General features: G+C 42.2%; 1 protein-coding gene across 5 annotated transcripts in view; it reads left to right on the forward strand.

Moving 5' to 3' along the window:
* Positions 1–404: 404 nt before the first annotated feature.
* The window catches only part of kmt2e (lysine (K)-specific methyltransferase 2E), a 70673-nt gene continuing 51050 nt past the window's right edge, over positions 405–20027 (forward strand). For 2 of the 5 annotated variants that reach the window (XM_039769867.1, XM_039769870.1), the window contains exons 1-14: positions 2379–2689; positions 6821–7005; positions 8448–8562; positions 9416–9648; positions 10117–10197; positions 10292–10350; positions 11270–11442; positions 11518–11556; positions 11636–11848; positions 12817–12947; positions 13035–13152; positions 13234–13343; positions 13430–13691; positions 14443–14541. In XM_039769867.1, coding sequence (XP_039625801.1) covers positions 6935–7005; positions 8448–8562; positions 9416–9648; positions 10117–10197; positions 10292–10350; positions 11270–11442; positions 11518–11556; positions 11636–11848; positions 12817–12947; positions 13035–13152; positions 13234–13343; positions 13430–13691; positions 14443–14541 — 1704 coding nt within the window. In that variant the 5' untranslated portion in view covers positions 2379–2689; positions 6821–6934. Of the gene's footprint in view, positions 730–1259; positions 1498–2376; positions 2690–6820; positions 7006–8447; positions 8563–9415; positions 9649–10116; positions 10198–10291; positions 10351–11269; positions 11443–11517; positions 11557–11635; positions 11849–12816; positions 12948–13034; positions 13153–13233; positions 13344–13429; positions 13692–14442; positions 14542–20027 lie in introns of those variants that run through there. The other 3 variants (XM_039769868.1, XR_005635635.1, XM_039769869.1) reach the window with 3 other exon arrangements.

The raw sequence follows: 20027 nt of genomic DNA on the forward strand, positions 1-20027 counted from the left end.
TGGTTTCCGGTCGCTCTAGTTTAAGCGATTGGCTGCATATGACGTTGAGAGTTGTACGCCAACTAATTGATCACTGATCAAGTAAAAAGGTCCACGTACTTTTAACGACTCACCAAAAAAGAAATCGTTCAAAAACAGAACGCACACGCCATCTTCCACTTTTTCTGAATAGAAGGCACGGCAACTTAAAAAAAATCACTTGTGTCTGCAACGAAAGACATCCAAACTAGTTAATGCTATTCCGCGCTATCAGAAGAAAAAAAACCGCCAGGACGAGGCACCCCCTCTTTTCCCGTTCACATTCGAGCAGACAAGACGTAACATAACCGCGCCCTCTTCTCCACGAAGAGGCCACTGGGATGGGGGGCGCGCGCAAGCCTCGGAAGCGCGCTCTCCGCCCCACGGGGAGCCAAGGCGCCATCTTGTGAAATACAGCCTCGCCTACAATGCTTCATTTAAATGTCAGTCGAGTTCTTTCGTCTTTGTTGCCTGAGGATCTGGGGATTCATAGCTACGGACCCAAGCTGAGGTTACGTTTAGTAAAGCAAATTTGTATCTTGCAGAAGTCGGAAAGGAGTCATTCCTCTAAATGGCGTCTTTCTCCTCCGGTAGTGTCTTCTTACGACATATATGAGGTCATCGATAACCAATCAGCGGGAAGGCACGCTAACATTGGCTGCCTCTCGGAAAGGGGTTGGCAGTAAGGCGGACGACTTGCCATTTTGTGAGGTAAAACATTTAAGCAAAACGGTGTGTGAACGTGGGGCTGTACAATTATTATTGTTTTGGTCACTGTAATGTTAACAAAAGAATGGACGAAGAATGCTTACTAGGAATCGTAAGAAAACTGGAGACAGTTGTTAGATACGAAAAGTTTATACCATAAATTAACAGTTAATAAGGGGCGGGATCTGCAGTATCAATGTCGGTATTAATATGCTGCTGCTTGTTTACCATTTTAAAACTTCATTTAATTTTAATTTAATTTTGAAATAACAAGCACAAGCCTGTACTAGATCGTGATGTATAAAATAAAATGTAAGGGGTTAAGCAAATTACTATTTCATATATCCACTTATGGTTATTATAGATGAATGAGAAAAATAAAATACTCATTCCCGGAACTAAAAGGCATCACATTCCCATTGTGACTAGTAAGCGATCATTATCGCTTTAATCGTACAAGGGGATGCAGTGAAGCAGAGCTAGAGACAACATCCATCGTTATTATAATTATCAATTTTGCTTTTATCAAGCAGATTTACATCTTAAGAATTATCCGGAGAATGAGAATCTGGGTCTACGCATTCGGGAAAAGACATCTGAAGAAAAAAGGCCAAATGTCAGAAAACTGGGACCGGTTTCATCTATCTTGGAGCAAATGTTGTGTGGCCCTCGTCATACAGGGGTTAACCAGGAAGCTTCAGTCTGGCGTTGGCTGGACGTCGAAATCACGACAAGTACAAAATAAGCCACCAGAATCATCATTTCCAAAGGGTGTGTATCTTCGTTTGAACTACAGTCCCAAAATCTTTGACCGGAAAGTCAAAGTGCCCCCCAGAGCTCTCTACCTTTTCCCATGGAACTTGGCCCTTGTCTGATTACTCTCTGTAATTAATGACTATTCAATTCTGCCAGACCACTCCCAACAGCTGCACATTGTTTCCACAGTCTAGTCCCTCCTAGCAACAATAACGAAACCAGTCCACTGCCTGCACAATTAGTGACGAGTTTTTCCGATGAGAACAAGCTTTTCTATTCTGCTTGAACACCCCAAACGTCCCTTCTGTCTTTTGTGGACATGTATGTTACCAGCACTGGTGCTGCTAGAGTGGGCATTGACGCTTAGTTTGCATCATTCAATGTTCATTTATACATACGTTTTGTTTTTTCACCAGAATTTTAGGTTGCGCGGCATAACAAAAGAAAATGCCAAATGGGTTTGTCAAAGCTGCTACGTATCCCGTGTATTCAGAGCTTTATCTACATGTTTTAATGCCATCCGGATTTGACAATATTGGTGACCACACCCACCCTTCGAGTCTGACCTTCCTCAACGTCCACGCAACACCGTCTCATTTCATCATACGTCACTTGCACGTTCCTTAAAATTTGTTTGCCACTCCTCGGCATAAATGCACAAAGTACTTTAAGAGATTTTTCCAAAGCTATACCGACGTCTCCACGATTGTACTTCCTATCCTCGCGTTTAATCTCGCGAGAACTGAGTCTGTCATTCTCTTTCGCCGCCTTTCAAAAAGGGAGGGTGATAGGCGCGTTCCCGTTCTATAACTGCTCACGCCGGCGCCCCTGCGGTCGTAGGCGGTGGACCCCGCGGGGCTCAGGGGCGGGGTCGAGGCCGAGTGAAGGAGGGAGGGGGCGGGGCTCGACTGTCCTGGAGGAGCCGCCATTTTTGGATAGGAACGAACGATCTGAAAGCTAAACGACTGGGATCAGCAGCATCAGCGAAGAGTAGGCAGGCTGCTTTTGCACGGACTCTGGCTATCAGACGTACTGCCAGCCCCGCGGAGCCGTGCGACTCTACTGGCGGGCCCTGCCCTCCTGATTTCTCTGATTTGAAGAGGTCCGCAGTCTTGTTTTGGTTGTCGGGCGGAGCAGACGGCGTAGACGGCGGGGGTCTTTCCCGGCTCCCCGGGCTCAGTTACACTATCCCCTGTGGACACTCAAGGTAGGCGGACGAAGGGGATGTCACGCCGCATTGAGGGACGTGCATAGGGGCTGCGTATTGTTTCGCCGATCCACTGTCTTGTTGTACAGGTCTAAGTGGTGGCGGATTTCCGCATTTACCGGGGGGCCCTGCTGGACCGCCGTGCCCTTGACTGTCCTGTTTGGGCAGAGAGCTCCGGAGTCACGGAAAACTGAATACACTGAAACGTGGGGTCCGCCCCCCTGCATCTTCCAGAGATCCCCAATGTTCTGACATCTGCATTGGAAGAGAGGAAAGGAGGGGGCATTATAATGGTGCACTGAGAGCCTATCAATTCATTGATTTAATCAGCGGGCAAATCGTGGCGTGTGCGTGTCTGTGTATACTAAGGACTGTGTATGCGTTTCTGTGTATGTCTGTGTATAGTGGCCCGTGCGCGCGCGTGCGTGCTTGTGTGTCTGTGTGTATCGTGTTTTATGCGCGCGCGCGCGATTATGTCTGTTAGGCTCGCGCACGACACTGTAAGGTTGTTCATTTTTTGTATTTTTACATAGTGCAGCCGACAGTGTACAGTGGTCTAGGCTGGTGTCAGAGTGTCTTTTACATTGACTTGTGTACACAGCATATAGCCTACGTGTTGATGTGTGTAACATCCTGAATGGTACTCTGGGATCACCCCTGTCTTCCTGTATAGTGTTGTCGTCACAGGAATTATGCAGTTTGTTGACATGTAGGATGACTTAGGACCTTGTGTGACAGTCTGTAAAAGTTTTGCATTATTGTCATGTGTACAATAAATGTCTTAAATTGGATGGCCCCATCCCCCATTAACATTCTTACAATACCAAGAACAAACAGGGAAAACACATTGCACACACTGGCACTCATACCTGTAGGTTCAGAGCGAATTTTTGTCCACATATTATAAGGTTACTGAACAATTACAACAGTGAAACCTGTCATTTACCAATGTGCTTGTGTAAACGGTTTTGGGTTATGCTTTGTGTTTAACTTGGTAATGGATAGTGACAGATTAGGTTCATGTGTAATACAACTGTGTAAGAGGTTTCCAAGTTGTGTGTGACTATATGAATACATCCTTACTATATTTATACACCATAGTCTAGCCTTTGGTGCATCTCTCTGTAGAGGATTTGACATGTGGAGAACTCGTCTTCTACTATGGTTGTGGACTGTACAACACCATGTGTGACTGTATCTGTACAGATAGCATTTATTATTTACCTGTCAGTGTATGGAGGTGATTGTGCTCTTGTGCAAAACCCTGTCTGTATAGTGATAATGTTGTTTTTGTTGTCTTCATTCATTGTTTTTTGCCCTACCTGGGTCAATAAAAACTGGCATTTGTGTAATTCTAAATATGGTTTGTATCAAGTGTGACTGTAAGGTGATTGATGAGCATAATGTGGTCTAGCTTAATTAACACTTGTGTGAAATGTCTACAGAGTGGGTGTGACTGGATAACTGGGGTAATGATTGTGTACTGTACATTTGCATAAAGTGACTTGTAAAAATGTGTACATCACTGCCTGCAATGTAACTGAATCATGCAACCTGGTCCACATGTTATGATTACATGTAACTCTGTTCAGTGACACTTCTGTGGTAAGTACAATTTGAACCTTTGTGGTATTCTATTTACAATGAGGTTGTCTATATGTAACTGTTGACTGCACACATTGTCAATAGCAATCGCTGTACAAAGACTACACATAGATTTGGATTGTATGTTGTTGAGTTCAGTGGCCTTTTCTCGTGTGCACACTAGTGTCTCTCTAATGTGGGTTTAGATCGTGCAAGACTATACAATGGAATTTAATTATTTCTGTACATGTGTTTAATGGATTATCTAAATACTACCAACTGTAATTTGGTGCTGGTACAGCTTAAGGCTATGTAGTAGAGTTAGGTTGTGTTCGAATGTCAGTGTGCAGTGGCTGAAATCTGTCACTTAATCAAGGTTCAATCAAGCGCATTTGTGTGAAGTGTCTTGTGTATGACTGAATTTTGGATCATTTCTGTGTGTTTCAGTTGCCATTTTTTTTTTTTTTACCTCATTTTCATGTGTGCATAAGCGCACTTTTTCCTCACTCGTTTCCCTAATTTGGTATGTTTTCTACATTCTGTGTCACAGTGTTTTCATCTTGACACTGGTGTTTCTTTGTAACCAATATATACCGTCCTTTTAAAGCATATACCTGTAAACATTCTAATCCAGTGTTTCTGTAATGTATAAGTCTTAAGTCTTCACATCTTCATTATGGATTACGATTCCACATAACTTCATTATGATTCCAATCAATCATCAATTATTCAAGTGTACAGACCTTTATGTGTACATGTTTATGTGAATTGACATAGGCAGATGTCTGTAGATTCAACCTACTGAGCTGAATGAGTATTCCTGTTTCTGCAAAAAGCACATTGTCTTGTATGCATGTTGTTTAAGTATACATGGACTTTGGTTGTTTGCTTTTCTTGTAAGCTTGTCTAGTTATTTAAGGTAATGGTTGTGGTGATGCAGGTGTGTAGTACTAAATTTATCTAATTGTTTGTACATATATGGAACACTGGGTGCATGAACGGGTAACCAGGTAATAGATTTTAAGGCACAAGGCCAGGTGTGAGTTAGTTCATTTAATGTTCCTAGATTGAATCTGTATGTGGGTAGTGTAAAGCCTTGTTTTTGAGATTGTTTGTTTGTGTTTTTTCTCTATCATTTAGTAAGATTGTTGATTCTATGCATTTGTGGAAGTGGCCACTTTTATATCTGAGATAGCTAGGTGGTATTTATATTTTCCTATTACTGTACCTAATGTGTATGGTGAATTAGATGTGTGTTTTTCTATGACAGCTCATTGTACATGTGTTGATATCTGTTTGTGGTGTGACTTGGCACAGGATATGGCACTGTGCTTGTGCCTGTTTATCGTAAAGGCCCTCTCCTGCATGTTGATGAAAACAACCCTCTGTGAAAAGAACAATAGGGGGCTTAAGCCCCCAGTGCTGTGCTAACTCATTGGACTGTCCACTGCCAGAATCTTGTGATTGACAGGCTGTTGGCTTTATCTTGACAAAGGACTATACAGGCCAGCTTACCCACCTTGTGGCCTAATGCAAATGCCATTCAGTTTGGGAAGTCCCTGGGAGAGGGAGCAAGTAAGGTATGTGCTATGGCTACCTATTTCAGAAAGTGTTCAGTGAGGTATTCTTCATCTGGTTTGAGGTGTGGTTGCTCTATGCAGCTACAGCGGTTAAAAGGCTCAACATTAATGTGATAGGCCAAATGTCTGATCACTTATCATTTGCTTACTCTCTGTCCACTCTCTCAGTGACTGCTCTGCCGTGTCTTTGTCATATTTCTTTTCTTTTATGAAGCTGTTCAGGCTCCATCTGCCTTCATATGAAGGGTGCAGCAGAAATAACTCCCTCATTTTGAAAAATCACTGTGGGGTCCCCAAAGCAGGTGAAGGGGTGTGGTCCGTTCCGTTAGGTACGGTACATAATAAAGTTTTCAGTCATCACCATGCCATGGTCGGGTGAGCATTGAGGCTTTGTAGTGGAGGCTTTTTTCAAAAATTGCGATTCTGTAGCTGCAACGCAGAGGGTGTTTCGCACATGGTTCGGTTTACGTGCTAATGAAAGTGTTCCAGACCAGAAAACTGCGCTCGCCTGATTTAAGTCCCTGTGACTTTTTTCTGTGGGGGTACCTCAAGGCCGAGGTTTTCAGACATCGTCCTCGATCCTTGGACCAACTAAAGGGGGCTATTCAAGAAGAAATTGAAGGAATTTCGCCCGACATGCTAGTGAGAGTGATGGAAAACTTCCAAGAACGGCTCCAAATGTGTATCAGCCGTCAAGGCCACCATTTGGACGATATAATTTTTAAAACTTAAAGTAAAAAAACTTTTTTATATCTACATTTGGGAAATAAAAAGTATTTGGTGATATCTCGTAGCATTTTTTTTCAATCCCCCTTTGAAATGTGGGAGTTATTTCTGCCACACCCTGTACTTGGTGACAGTGTTATTTTGTCTTTTCCTGACTTTCCACATCCTCAGTAATGACCTTTCTCTTCTGAGTTTTCTCTGTCTGCCTGCTCAGTTATTGTGTCTCTTCTGTATTCTGCAGGTTTCGTGGATGCACTTAGATGTCTGCAATGAGCACTGTGGCTGGCATGCCCCAGTGTTTTGGACACCAATGCTTAGGACCCCATAGGAATCGAATTTTTCAGAAGTGCACGTCATGAGCATAGCGATCCCATCTGGGGCTGGCACCGCAGAATCGTCACGTGTGGAAATGGCTGCAGGTTCAGAGTGAGTATTCGGCAGGGGCTTTGTTGTTCCTCTACAAAAACCCTGCTTTTCTGCCATATGTTACAGCTGCTCTGATTGTTGTGTCTGAATAACCTCTTGATGTGGTTGCGTTCTTCAGTAGCAACAGGATGCAATCCTGATTGAATCATGGGCTGCATTTCAGTCATACCTGCTGCTGTCTGTTGGAAAATATTAAGTAAAAAAAGTAAATGATGTTGGTGTGCCAAAAAGGCTGATTGGGATTTTTTTGTCTGAATTTGTACATCACAGTGTTCAAAGTGGATATGATATTTAAGAGTGAATGAAGGATGTTTATATATTTTGAGCAGCAATATTTATCACTTCACTTTGTTTGGGCTAGTATACCCCTGGTTCAGTGCACTACGAGCTTACAGTCTCGGGATGGCTCATGTGTCAGTTGTAACTTCTAGAGCACTCATCTTCGCCTACAAGTGTTTTTTCTTTTAACTTTTCTGATTAGTCTGTATGTCTGGAGTTTGTGAATGTGTGTGCAAATGTTAAACAATTAAGTGAATGTGTGTGATGTTGTCTCTGATAGGAGTGTGATATTGGAAGTACTTTGTGTAGGAGAGCTATCTCCATGTGGGATTTCATACACTTTCTGTAGAGTAAATGTATGTAAATAATGTATAAAGGAATGTGTTGTTACAGAGTGTTGTGCTTAGCATGTGTGCAGTTATGTTTGTGAATATAAACATGTATGTACATCTGCTGTTATCTGCATATAATAAGGATGGCAGTGTTCTTCATGAATGAGTAAGCTACTAGAATGTGTGACATAATGCATTTAAAGGTGGGAGGGAGTGCATGCGCAGTGATACCACAGTGTGACTGCTTAGAAGGCACATACACTTCCTCACAAACAGGAAGTGATCAGGGTACAGTTCAGTTGAGGCAGGCGGTTTGAGCCATGCTGTCAGGTAAGGTTTTTTTTTTTCCTTTTTTGTTTTTTTTGAGCAATATCTTGAGCTGGTCTGTTCAGGTGTGAAGGAAACAATCCTTGTGCAGAGCTAGTGTAATATCCTGTGTTTTATTTCCCTTCTTCTTCCCTCCATGCGCTCTCTTGGGTCTGTTTTCACTGTCATATACTCATCTTACAGTTGATAGCACTTCATGGGCTGTGATCAGTTTAGGGATGGTGACTGTTTTTATGAGGGGCATACGATCACTGCAAGGGGCAATTTGTTTTCTGTTTGGTGGTACAAAGCCATGTTTTCAATTACTCTTGAGACAGTGTATGTATCTGTTAGAAGTGTGCACTCAATATTTGGATTGGGAAATGGATGGCTGAAGCAGTGATGACTGACACAGACATTGTCTGTAACCTGAAAGTATTGTCCAAATTGACTTAAAATGTACAGAAATAAGTTTGTCAGCCTGACTTTTTTTGTACTCCTCTGTTTTCTCTATTTTGCTTGCAGGCCTGAGTCTGTAGAAGCCAGTCCAGTGGTAGTGGAAAAGTCCAACAGTTACCCTCATCAGATCTGCACCAGCACTTCACACCACTCCCACAGCTACATTGGTTTACCATATGCGGTAAGTGGCTAGATTGTTACAAGGGGACTTTCAGTCTGTTAATGTTATTTTCTTAGCTCGTAGCTAACTTGTCCTGGTACATCATTTAGTTACCTTTTAAACAGCTGAACAGCTTTAAAAGTTATTAGAATCTCCGCTATGGCTTTTGCCAGCCATCTTTATAATTTTTCCAGGCTCCTTGAGTGGAGAAATGGAAAGAGTTTAGAGGACTGGTAGGCAGGAGGCAGAGCCTTGTGGTGGACCAGAAGACTATGAGGAAGACGCTGAATTCTGTAGTCTACACATCTTTAAATCTCGTGTGAAGGTGTGCAGAATGGTTTAGAGACAAAAAAGGGCCAGGAAGTTAAATGTAGATTTATTACATTGGAAGCACAACCCTTGATTTTTCTGATGTGTCAGATGAGCAGCTAAAAATAGAAAGGGTATGTTTTGAGTGTCCTCAGGCTCTCCAGTGGCCAGCTTATGCTGTTGGCTCTGCTTGTTTAGAGAGAGTGTTAAACACCCGAGCTGCCTGTCCCACCCCGTCTGAAATCCTTAAAAGGAGCGGAAATGAAATGGAGATGAGCCAAGAACAGCTCTTGCTCTTTGCCCAGCCTCTGACCAAAGGGCCAACATTGTACCTCAGAGCCTAGCTACATAGCTACAGGACCATGATTCCAACTAGATTTCTAATTCAGATACAGACTTATGACATTCCCAGAATTACTGTATCTCTCTATCTTTCTGTGTCTAACTACATTTTTATTTCTTCTTTTCCTGGATTGTTTGCTCTCCTGGCTATTTAGCTTATTTTGATGACTGGTACTACCTTGGAGTCATCATTAAACTATTTTGCTTCCTATGCATGCCACAGGACCACAATTATGGTGCTCGGCCTCCACCAACTCCCCCTGCCTCCCCCCCTCCTGTGGTTGTAATCAGCAAAAATGATGTTGGCCTCTTCTCAAGCACTGCGCACTTTGATGAGACGTCCAGCGCTACAACCATCAGCACCTCAGAAGATGGTAGCTATGGCACTGATGTGACCCGCTGTATTTGTGGTTTCACGCATGATGATGGATACATGATCTGCTGTGACAAATGCAGGTAACACTTTCCTGAATGGGAATAATTCCTGGTTGAGTTTGAAAGCAAGGTTTCACCCGTTTGTCAGGAGAGTATTGTTAGATCTGTAGAATAGAAGGGAGATAGTAACATAACACATCAACATTTATATTTGTGATTAGTAAAGCGGAGGGGCTTGGTTACTGAATGTTGATAGAGTAAAGTTTGGTTTGTTCAATTTTGTATTCAGACTTGATTGGGGACATATGGGTAGCCTGACCAGCGGAAATATGGAGAGGTCTTACATGGGAAGGGGCATAACAGGTTATGGTTATGCCTTCAGATGGGAGGGTCTGGGAAGAAATGTAGTCATATATGCAGATAACAGAAAAGTAGTAGTCTGGCCTGCATCTGCTGTGGTGGTGGATGGAGGAGTTAAGTTTTATCCTTTTGACTTACTCCATATTTATTTCACACTCATGTGGTGTATCTTTGGTTCTCTGATTACAGTGTGTGGCAGCACATTGACTGCATGGGCATTGATAGGCAGAACATTCCAGATACATATTTGTGTGAGCGCTGTCAACCAAGGTGAGAGGTTTTTGTCTTTTTGTATACTGTTTAGGCCTGGAGAGACTTCTGTGCACCAGCTTTTAAAATAAGTTTGTTTTGTGTCTCTTTGTAGGAATCTGGACAGGGAGCGAGCAGTTCTGCTGCAGACCAGAAAACGGGAGACTATGTCAGGTTCTTGCCTTTATGTACATTCAGTGTATTGTTTGATTCCTTATGTTTTGGAATCTTGTTCAGTGAAGAGGCCTTAAAATACATAATCATTGGTATAGTGGGTATTATTATTTCCTCACAGAACTTTGTTCCCAGTTCATTTCTGGGCTATGTTAAGTTTCCTTCTGTGAACAGTTCCGCTTCACCCTTTGTTTGCCAAGTTTTCCCTAAGGATTCCTTTTTCCTTTCATAGTTAAGTAGCAAGCCATTAGGCTTTTTAGAGTCTCTACATAGCCCTAGTGTAACTTAGTTGGCTTCATGATGAATCATCATCTTCCCTCTTACATGTTCCTGCCTTTTGCCTCCTGCTGTCAGGAAAGGCTTTAATAAAAATGGATGTGTGGTTCATATATAGTATGTCCTGGGTTTACATTGGCCCTGATAATAGTTGTCAGTCATACAGTTTCTCCAAGCTAAATTTAGTTTTCACTCCATGGACTTTTGTGCAAGCCATTGACCTTGTATGCCCACTGTTAGTTTCCTTTGCTATGGTAGTGTTGTTTTTTTTTTTTAATTTTGGAAGAATGCATTGTTAATTGTCACAGACTATTTTATTCCATTACTGCCTTATTAAACAAAAAAATATATAAATAAGTTGTCTATGCCAAATGAGCAGCTCATGTCCATCTAGGGTAAGAAAGACAGGGTGGCCCAAACTCTATGACACTGGCAAAGGAGTTCTTGACAGCCCTTAATTTAAGTGCTGTTTTCTAGTGTAGTATAAAGTCAGTGGCATAATTTCAGACATGAAAAGTAACTTGGAATTATAATGAAAATAATGATAAATTGATTCAAAATTTCTGGATGAACTCTGCAGTTCCAGTGTTTGCCTTGCACACAGGTGTTTCATCCTTCTTTCGTTGTTTCATTTCAACCACAGATGGTGACACCAGTGCGACTGAGAGTGGTGATGAAGTGCCCATGGATCTGTACACATCATTCCAACCAACACCCACAAGCATTACCCTCACAGCTGCCCGCTTCGGCAAGGTCAGCGACAAGAAGCGTAAAAAAAGTGGTGACAAGGAATTGAATGCATCCAAAACCAAAAAGGTATGTCTGTGGCACAGTGAAGTATGTGCACAAAGCAGAGAAACTGGCATCTTACCACTCTGTTTTGCGTTTTAGGCCTTTCGAGAGGGCTCTCGTAAATCTTCCCGTGTGAAGGTAAGATTGTTCCTGCTGTTCATTAGGTGACGGGTGGATTGGGCCAAACCAATCTCAAACCACATATCTTATTGTACAGGGATCTGCTCCTGAGGTTGAGCCCATTGATCCTTCCAGCTGTCTATGGGAAAACAAGATCAAAAGTTGGATGGACTGTTATGAGGAAGCCAACAGCAACCAGTACAGTGAGGACGTGCAAAATCTGATAGCAATGGACCTAGGAGAGACTGATGGTAGCCATAAGCTGCCAACAACCACCAGCAACCATTCCATCTTCAAGCCTCCAGTTGAGGTACTCATTAAAGACACTTACTTGGGTACTCAAATGGGTAAAATGAATGCAAGCATGTAAACAGTTCAGAGCAGAACATTATATATGGAAAAGCAGGCACTTGCATAAACATAGGCTTATGGGAGTAGCACAAAATAAGACGTATATGGTGTCCAGGGGCCTTATTTATAAAACTGTGTGGGTTGGAGAATAAAAATATGAATATGTCAAACAAACCGGAAAATGTATACTGCAAAGAAAAAAAAAAAATCTGATTTATAAAATTAGACATACACTTATTTTTATACAATGTACCTTTTACTAATCATATTCATCTTGTAAATGTGCATATATGAATGCGCCTTGAACATTGGCTGAAACATCCGTATACAGTATGTAGTATGCTCGATAACCTCATACATATGTAATCACGATACTGTAGAACTTCATTGCCTGGTAGAGCATTACCCCAACTGATGCTCTGATACCTCACCAACTGAATTCAAGAGTATCTGGCTGCACTCTGTAACTGAGAGAACAAGATCCTGTGTGGTATTATAGCACCTCTCCTCTGCTTTCTGGTGGTCAGGGAAAGGCATAAGGCACCAGCTCCTGAATGGATATCCACTATCGCCTGGTGCATGTAATGACATGATTGATGAATAGTATAGGATATATAAAAAACAGAGGGTTCATCAAGTTGCCTTACTATTAAGCCAAATTCCTGAAATTTTTATTTGCCAGGAATGTGGGCTTATTTGAGGGACTAGGTGTTTCTGTTGTTTTGATTGTTTGGGAGCTAATGGAAATAATAATTGCTGTTGTCCTTAATTGTATATTTGTAGAGGTACATTTATGAAAAAACAAAACTGGGCATATTTCTGAGCTCACTGTGTACACTGCCAAATTACAGAGCACTAGCACGGTCAACTAGCCAATAGACTTAACTACTTGTATGGTTAAACTCGTGCATTTTCTCATACCTTCAGAGTCAGCTGCAAAAGAACAAGAGGATCCTGAAAGCAGCAAAGGATCTTCCCCCAGACACACTGATTATTGAGTACCGTGGGAAGTTCATGTTACGACAGCAGTTTGAAGCAAACGGTTTCTTTTTTAAGAGGTGGGTGAACACAAGTTTGTGTGGGCCTGCTATACTTAGTGCTTACTTTGCTCATTGGGTATTTACCTGAAATCTTTACCTCTATAGGCCATACCCATTTGTCTTGTTCTACTCTAAGTTTCATGGTTTGGAGATGTGTGTGGACTCACGAACGTTTGGGAATGAAGCCAGGTTTATCCGACGCTCCTGCTTGCCAAACTCTGAGGTAGTGTGCTCTGTGTGTCTGGCAGGTTATGGTCTGCAGGTTAGTGCAGAGGTGGGTGCTTATCTTGTTTTCTCTCCACAGGTTCGGCATGTGGTTGAAGATAGAACACTCCATTTGTACATCTACTCACTTAGGCACATTCCAAGAGGAACAGAGATCACTATAGGCTTTGACTTCGACTATGGTAGCTGGTGAGTAGGAGTTATTATTAAGATGGTACTGGTGGGGTGGGCTACCAACCTCAACATTTCTTAATATTAAATTTTTCCCCCCACAGCAAGTATAAAGTGGACTGTGCATGTCTGAAAGGGAATCCTGACTGTCCAATCCTAAAGCACAACACTGAGCCCACTGAGAACCTGGCAAGTGGCTATGAAACTCGCCGGCGTAAAGTGAAGAAGGAGAAGGAGGTACCCAAAGAATGCCAGAACCAGAATGTCGCACTTGATGCCGAGGCTGCTGGTGCCAAAGTTAAAGTGACTGCTGACAGCAAACAGAGAAAGTTGTCTCCCCTGCGGCTGTCTATCTCAAACAACCAGGTGACTGACCCAGTTCTTGCTTTGTGCTTTCAGCTTGCATAGTCATTCATCTCCTGTCGAAAAGTCCATTATTTATAGCATACAGCCTGTTGTGATTTTTTTTTTCTTTCAGTTATGTCCAGAGTGGCATGCAAAAGTGCCTGTTGTTAAACTTAGAAGAGATTCAGAAACATGCTAGAGTTGTGCGTCTTTAGTGACTGTAGACCGTGGTATGCTAGAGACCTAGGGTTTACCTTAATATGATTCTTTGGTAGGGATGATGGTGTAATGTTATACAGTGGGATTTGGGTGATACTTTTCAGAGAAGTCAGATTGTGATTTTTTTTTCAGAGAGTAGTCAGTGATTTTCTTATTCAAATACAGAAACTGGTCAATTTACTGGCTCACAAACATTATAGGAGCCCATGTCTAAGTTTGGAGGGAAATCTTCGGGGATTCATTTACATCTGAGTTCTACTGAATAATGTATGAATGAGGATGAGGTTGCCTCAAAGACCTTCTATGTTGTATTTCTTATGAACCACTGCCTGCCGTATTTTTGCCCCATCTGGTATTGCATTAACTCTTTAGCCTAATGCGTTTGTTTTTAGTGGACATGTTTAGGTTTCACTTTCCCACTGGATCCATTTTGAGAAGTTCACTGTGTGCAGGGCTCTCTTTGCTTTCAGTCATCCTTGCAACTTGCCACAAAGACTGCTCTACCCCTGAGGGGCTTGTGCCGGGCTGGTAAAGGATCATTTCCATCTTTCAGGAACCTGAATTAGTTGATGAGATAGAAGAGAAAACCCCAGTTAGCAATGAAGTGGAAATGGAGTCAGAAGATCAGATTGCAGAGAGGAGGAGGAAGATGGTAAGTCAGCAGACAAGCTCGCTATAAGCATCTTCTGCCACGCTGGATTTCTCACCTTGCATCCCTTCGATAATCTGCTAAATGATACCTTAGCACCTTGGATCTCCTGGGTACTCTCCTGGATCTACTCTGTGCTTAGTGTACTTAGTGCTTGCCCACTTTCTTGCTGCTGCAGGGTTCCTGTAGTGATTTTTGGATCTCGCCTCTGCTCTCTTGGCATCTTGGGATTCTTGGCCACTCTTCTGGCGCCTGATGTTTATTTTATCAATTTGCTGCCTATGAACTCCTGCCAACTCTGTTGGCATTTCAGACCACTCTCCTCTCACCTTTGGCATTGTACAATGAGCGTTTGCCTGCTCACTTGTCACTTGAGGGAGTAATTTCCTGTCTTTCCTTTGGCACTTGCTCCTCCTGCATTGCAAAATTGAGTGATTTGGTGTCTCCTCTTTTGGCACATCAGGCACCCCTGTAGTTAGCTCCTTCTCCATCTTGATGCCTTGGATAACCTTCCTGCTTGCACTTCTGATTTGCTACAGAAAGCTCCTACTGTTCTTTTGGGACCATAGACTTTCTTACAGACCTCCTGCCTGCTTTCCTGGCTCATCAGGTATTTTAGAGTGAGCATTGCCCTATACTGTTGGAATCATAGGTCCACTGCAGTATGTTCCTGGCTGTTTCCCTTATATCCCAGGCCTTTTACAGTAAGCTTTTAGACTATTCTTTAATCACTTGAAGTCTTTGGCATTGAGCTTCCACCAACTTTTTTGGGATGATTTTGCCTCTTTCCTCTATCTTGCTATTCTCTTTTATACATTAATGTCTACAGTCTTGGCACATTTGCTACCCTTTCTGTTTGGCTTGTGCCTGCATCTTCTGTCCATGGAGGCATTATGATTGTCTAGTATCCTTTGGCCCTCTATTGATGCTTTAAATGTGACTTTCATGCATCAGTTTTCAGCATTATGTTTGTTTTGGTAAGAAAGTCAATTACCACTCATGTAATTGTGCAAATGTTGACTTGTATGTAAGGCACTGGTCAAAAGATGTTTCTTTGGAGTTTGCTTTGGTTCTTCACCAAAAGGAAACTGCAAAATGTGCTTTCATGTGTTATGGTTATAGATATATACCATATGAAAGCACGTCTGGAGTTTGCCAAAAAGCATGAGAGTAACGCAGTTGGCAATATAGGAAACGTTTTATGGTAAACCACCGACATGGAGCAGTTTTGGTGATAGCTTGATTACTCTGCTGGATCTTCTCAGTGCTTAGTGTATAGTGTATTTGCAGTAGGGCTACTTTTCATCAGTAAGCTCCCAGCATTGGTTGAAATGAAGGGAAGACTGGATGATAGAAAATGCAAGCAAATTCTTCAAGATAACCTGAAGGGAAGACTGGATGATAGAAAATGCAAGCAAATTCTTCAAGATAACCTGTTTCAGTCTGCTGAAACCTATAAATAAAACCTTTCAGCAGGACAATGATTCAAACACAAGACCAAAGTAGCCTTTGAGTGTCTCAAGGACACAAAGGTCATTGTCCTACAATGGCCCAGTCAAAACCCGGATATAATTTGGCTTGAAAATCTCTGGCACTATTTGAAAACTGCACTCCACAACATTATTCAAACAACCCAAGCAGTCTGGAGCAAATTTGCCTGAACAATTTGCTAAAATTATTCTTGAACTGTCCACAAACCTGGGCCATTCTTACTCCAAAACATATAAGGTTTTATCACTGCAAAAGGTTGCTTTACAAAATATTAAAACTTAGAGATTGAATACTTATGCAAACAGCATGTTTCATTTTTTTCTTAGAATTTTTTTCAAACATATGTTGTCCCATTTTTAAAAAATGGGCTTAATTTTTTTAAATAAATATCTGTTATTTTTAAGAGAATTCATCAAGGGGCTGAATACAGGTAACTTTATTATTTCTCTGTTTATAGAATAGATTTTAGCTAGATGCCTACTTAATATGCCCATAACTGGTAATGCAGTTCCTTGCTTTTAAATAGTTTTAAGACAACACTAATCTCTGCATTGTCAACCCAAGCTGAAGAAGAATAAACTGCTGCCAAAGTATTAGCTTGCCTAAGGGGTGGAAGGAGAAGATAGCGAAACAATGGAATATTTTTTCCTAGTGATAAATCTTAGTGAAAAATACTTGAATATGTGCCATCAAGGCATTATTAAAATCATCATTTTTCAAAGGGGCACATATTAAAACATAACATTTGTTTACACGTGGAACAGTTTATACTGGTAGCATTAAATCTAGATAGTATCATAGCAAAAATGTGCATAATGAGAACAGAAATATTATTTTTTTGCCAAATAGTGTGAAACTGGAGTAGTGTGTGGTTGTATTTTAATTTTGTGATTTGCAGAGTTGGTCCTCTGCATGCTTTGCATTTGCCCATAAATTCACTGTGTAAAAAGCCCATGAAAAATTGCATTTTCCACCAGGGATAGGCATGTGTAACCATGTAGTTTTATGATAACCTTTTGTTAAAAAGTACATAAATAATTGTTGAATAACCAATAGCCAAAAATTGGTAGCATTGAATTCACTCTTTAGTGAATCAAACAAAAAGCACAGCCTTGTTCATCTTTACCCTGAAAAGCAGTGGTTAATGAAGATATGCTCTGTGAAGGTGCTAATTCAAATGTATTTAAAAATTAAATATGTGTTGATTGCTGGCTGGATTGGGGTCAAAGCTCTGTATACTCTGAACAGCATGGAATAAGGCTGTCTTTGTACTGAATGTGATGTAGGAGATGGAAGGCATGTGACACTTTACAGTGTGTTGATGTTTTTTGATGATGTAAAGTACAGTTGTGAATGTCTGAATTGTGATACCTGCTTTAAAAATTGCAAGCATTTATCACTTTAAATGATTGAACAGCTCAAAGGAAACAAAGAGTGACCTACTTTGAAGTAAAAAAAAAAGTTACTGAATTTGTTAACGGTGAGGTACATTAATGCAAACCCTTCCTCACCTCTCATATCCTTTCTGAAGCCCATAGTATCCTTCCACCACAGAATCCAAAGTGGCTAGCTTTCAAGCATCAGTATTCAAGCCTATATTTTCCCTTCTGTTTGACTGAAGGCTAAGCTAAATCTACAAGTTAAGGCACAGTAATGTTATCTCTCAAAACACAAAAGTTCTCAAACTCAATAGACATAAAATGTAATCGGATATAATTTTAGCTTTCCCCTACACTTTCTAGGCATATTTTTTGGCAGAGCATCCAAAATCAGGAAAATAGAACATAAGTGGCCAGAATATTTCTATGTGTGAGGACATGTGTCTGTAGCTCAGCACTCCAGCTACTTTAGGGGGTGGGAGGGGATCTTTTAGTATGATCTTTGACAGAAGTGAAATAGCTTTTCACAAAACAACTGTGAAAAGGTCTTCTTTAAATTTTGAACTGGCTCCTAAATGTGTGTTTGTGGATGTAATAAATAAATATTTGGTTAACCTTTGAATTGCATTAATGAGACGACAGAAAGGACTCTTTTCTGCTCTCTGTGGGAGTAGCTTTGTTGCAGCCATCCATTATGAAGGAGATTTTCCTCGGGAGCCGCATCCCTGAAAGAGTCAAAACTGTTGGAAAGCCAATGGGGTCTGGCCTGTCGGGGATCAGAACTGGTGTGGTGCTGAGGCGTTGCCTGCTGCACGGCAGCACTCGGGTCCCAATTTGAGGTGGCATGCTGATCATCTTCCTCTGCTGTCAGAAGAGCTGTATAAACTCTACATTTCAGTGATGGCACTCTCTTGAGGTGCGCAGACCGGGGACTGCCCAGGTCTCTGTAGGCGGATACACCTTTTATTGGTCTGGTCACTCTAATGCCTGTCATACTCTGGGAATAGCTGTTGCTGTAGCGGATTGGCTTCTTCCGATGGTGTCTGATGTCACTCCTTTTAACGAGCGTGTTATGAGATTCCGATTCCGGCACTCTCTGGAAGCCTTGTCTGTTGTCTCAGTGTATGCTCTGACCGCAGTGAGTTACAGCTTGGCGAGGGAGACATTTTATTCACAGTTTTGCTCGGTGGTTGAAGGGTGGCTGCGAGGTGACACTTATCTGGTTGGGTGACTTTAATGCAACCACTGGCATTGACAGGGCTGGCTATGAGGATTGTCTCAGTCCCCATGGTTCTGGAGACTGGTAAAAGTGGCTCCATGTTCCTTGACTTTGCAAAAGGTCATGGACTGCGAATCGCTCGATCCTGGTTCAGTACCCTGAGCCATATCTTTGGACTTGGTACCTCAATACTGATGGTGCGGTGAAGGAGATCGATCACATCCTCGTGGGTCAGATCCTGGAGGCTCTTACAAAACTGCAGGGTCTACAGAAGTGACCAGTTTGTGAATTCTGACTACAGACTTGTTGCTACTCTAAGGATCCAGCTTAGGTCCAGTAGGTTACCACTTACTAGGAAAATGAGGCTGGATCTGGCCAGACTCCAAAATCAGGCTGTTTCTGACGAGTTTGCACGCAGTTTATGTGAGAGAACTTATGAATTTAGGTGCGCCTGCCAATCCTAATGTGATGTGGTAGACCTTCTGTGACAAGACCCTGAAGATTGCAGGACGTGTTTCATCTCGCAGGGCACTCTAGATATCATTGAGAGGAGTCTCGATGCATAGCTAGATGACAGCTCTAGTCTGCATCGGGAACTGAGGACAGCAGCGAGGGCTCTTAGGGCAGATAAGGAAGCATTTGTTAAGGGAATCTGTGAGGAAGTGACACACTGTCTATGGTCTAGTGACCCATGTCCTGCTTACAGAGCAATCAAAGCGTTAAACACATCTGAGCCTGTTCTTTAGAGAGGCGCAGTCAGGGAGGCTGATGGTAATGATCCTTATGGATGACACTGCAGTTGTGACCCGCTGGGCTAGCTACTTTGAGCAGCTGTTTAAAACTGATCCTCCATCTAGGACATTGGATATCTCTGGGTCCATGGTTCTTGAGGCTGACTTCCAGTTAGCTGTGAACCACCCAATCTCACTGAGATTGCACAGGTGATGAACCAGCTGAGGGTAGGGAAGCCTGCAGGGATCTGTGGTATCCGAGTTGAACTTCTCCAGGCTGGTGTTAAGGCTGTCGTCCTGCCACTGCAAGCAATCTTTGCTTCCATTTGGGAGATGGGCATCATCTCATTTGACTGGAAAACGGGACTTGTCGTCCCTCTCTGGAAAGAGAAGTGGATTGTGGCAACTACAGGGCAATAACGCCGCTCTCGGTGCCTTGTAAGGTCCTTTATATGGTCATCCTCAATAGGATTTGTGATCACTCGCTCACCTACCAGCAATGGTAGCAGTCTGGTTTTACGCCTAAGAAGTCTACCATCGACCACATCCTGGCACTGAGGGTTCTCATGGAGTGCAAACGTGAGTATCGGTAGAGTTTCTTTGTAGTCTTTGTCGATATTCATAAAGTGTTCGACACCGTTGATCGTGCTGCCCTGTGGGACATCCTGA

This window comes from Polypterus senegalus, chromosome 11 (assembly GCF_016835505.1).
Source record: "Polypterus senegalus isolate Bchr_013 chromosome 11, ASM1683550v1, whole genome shotgun sequence".
NCBI lineage: Eukaryota > Metazoa > Chordata > Cladistia > Polypteriformes > Polypteridae > Polypterus > Polypterus senegalus.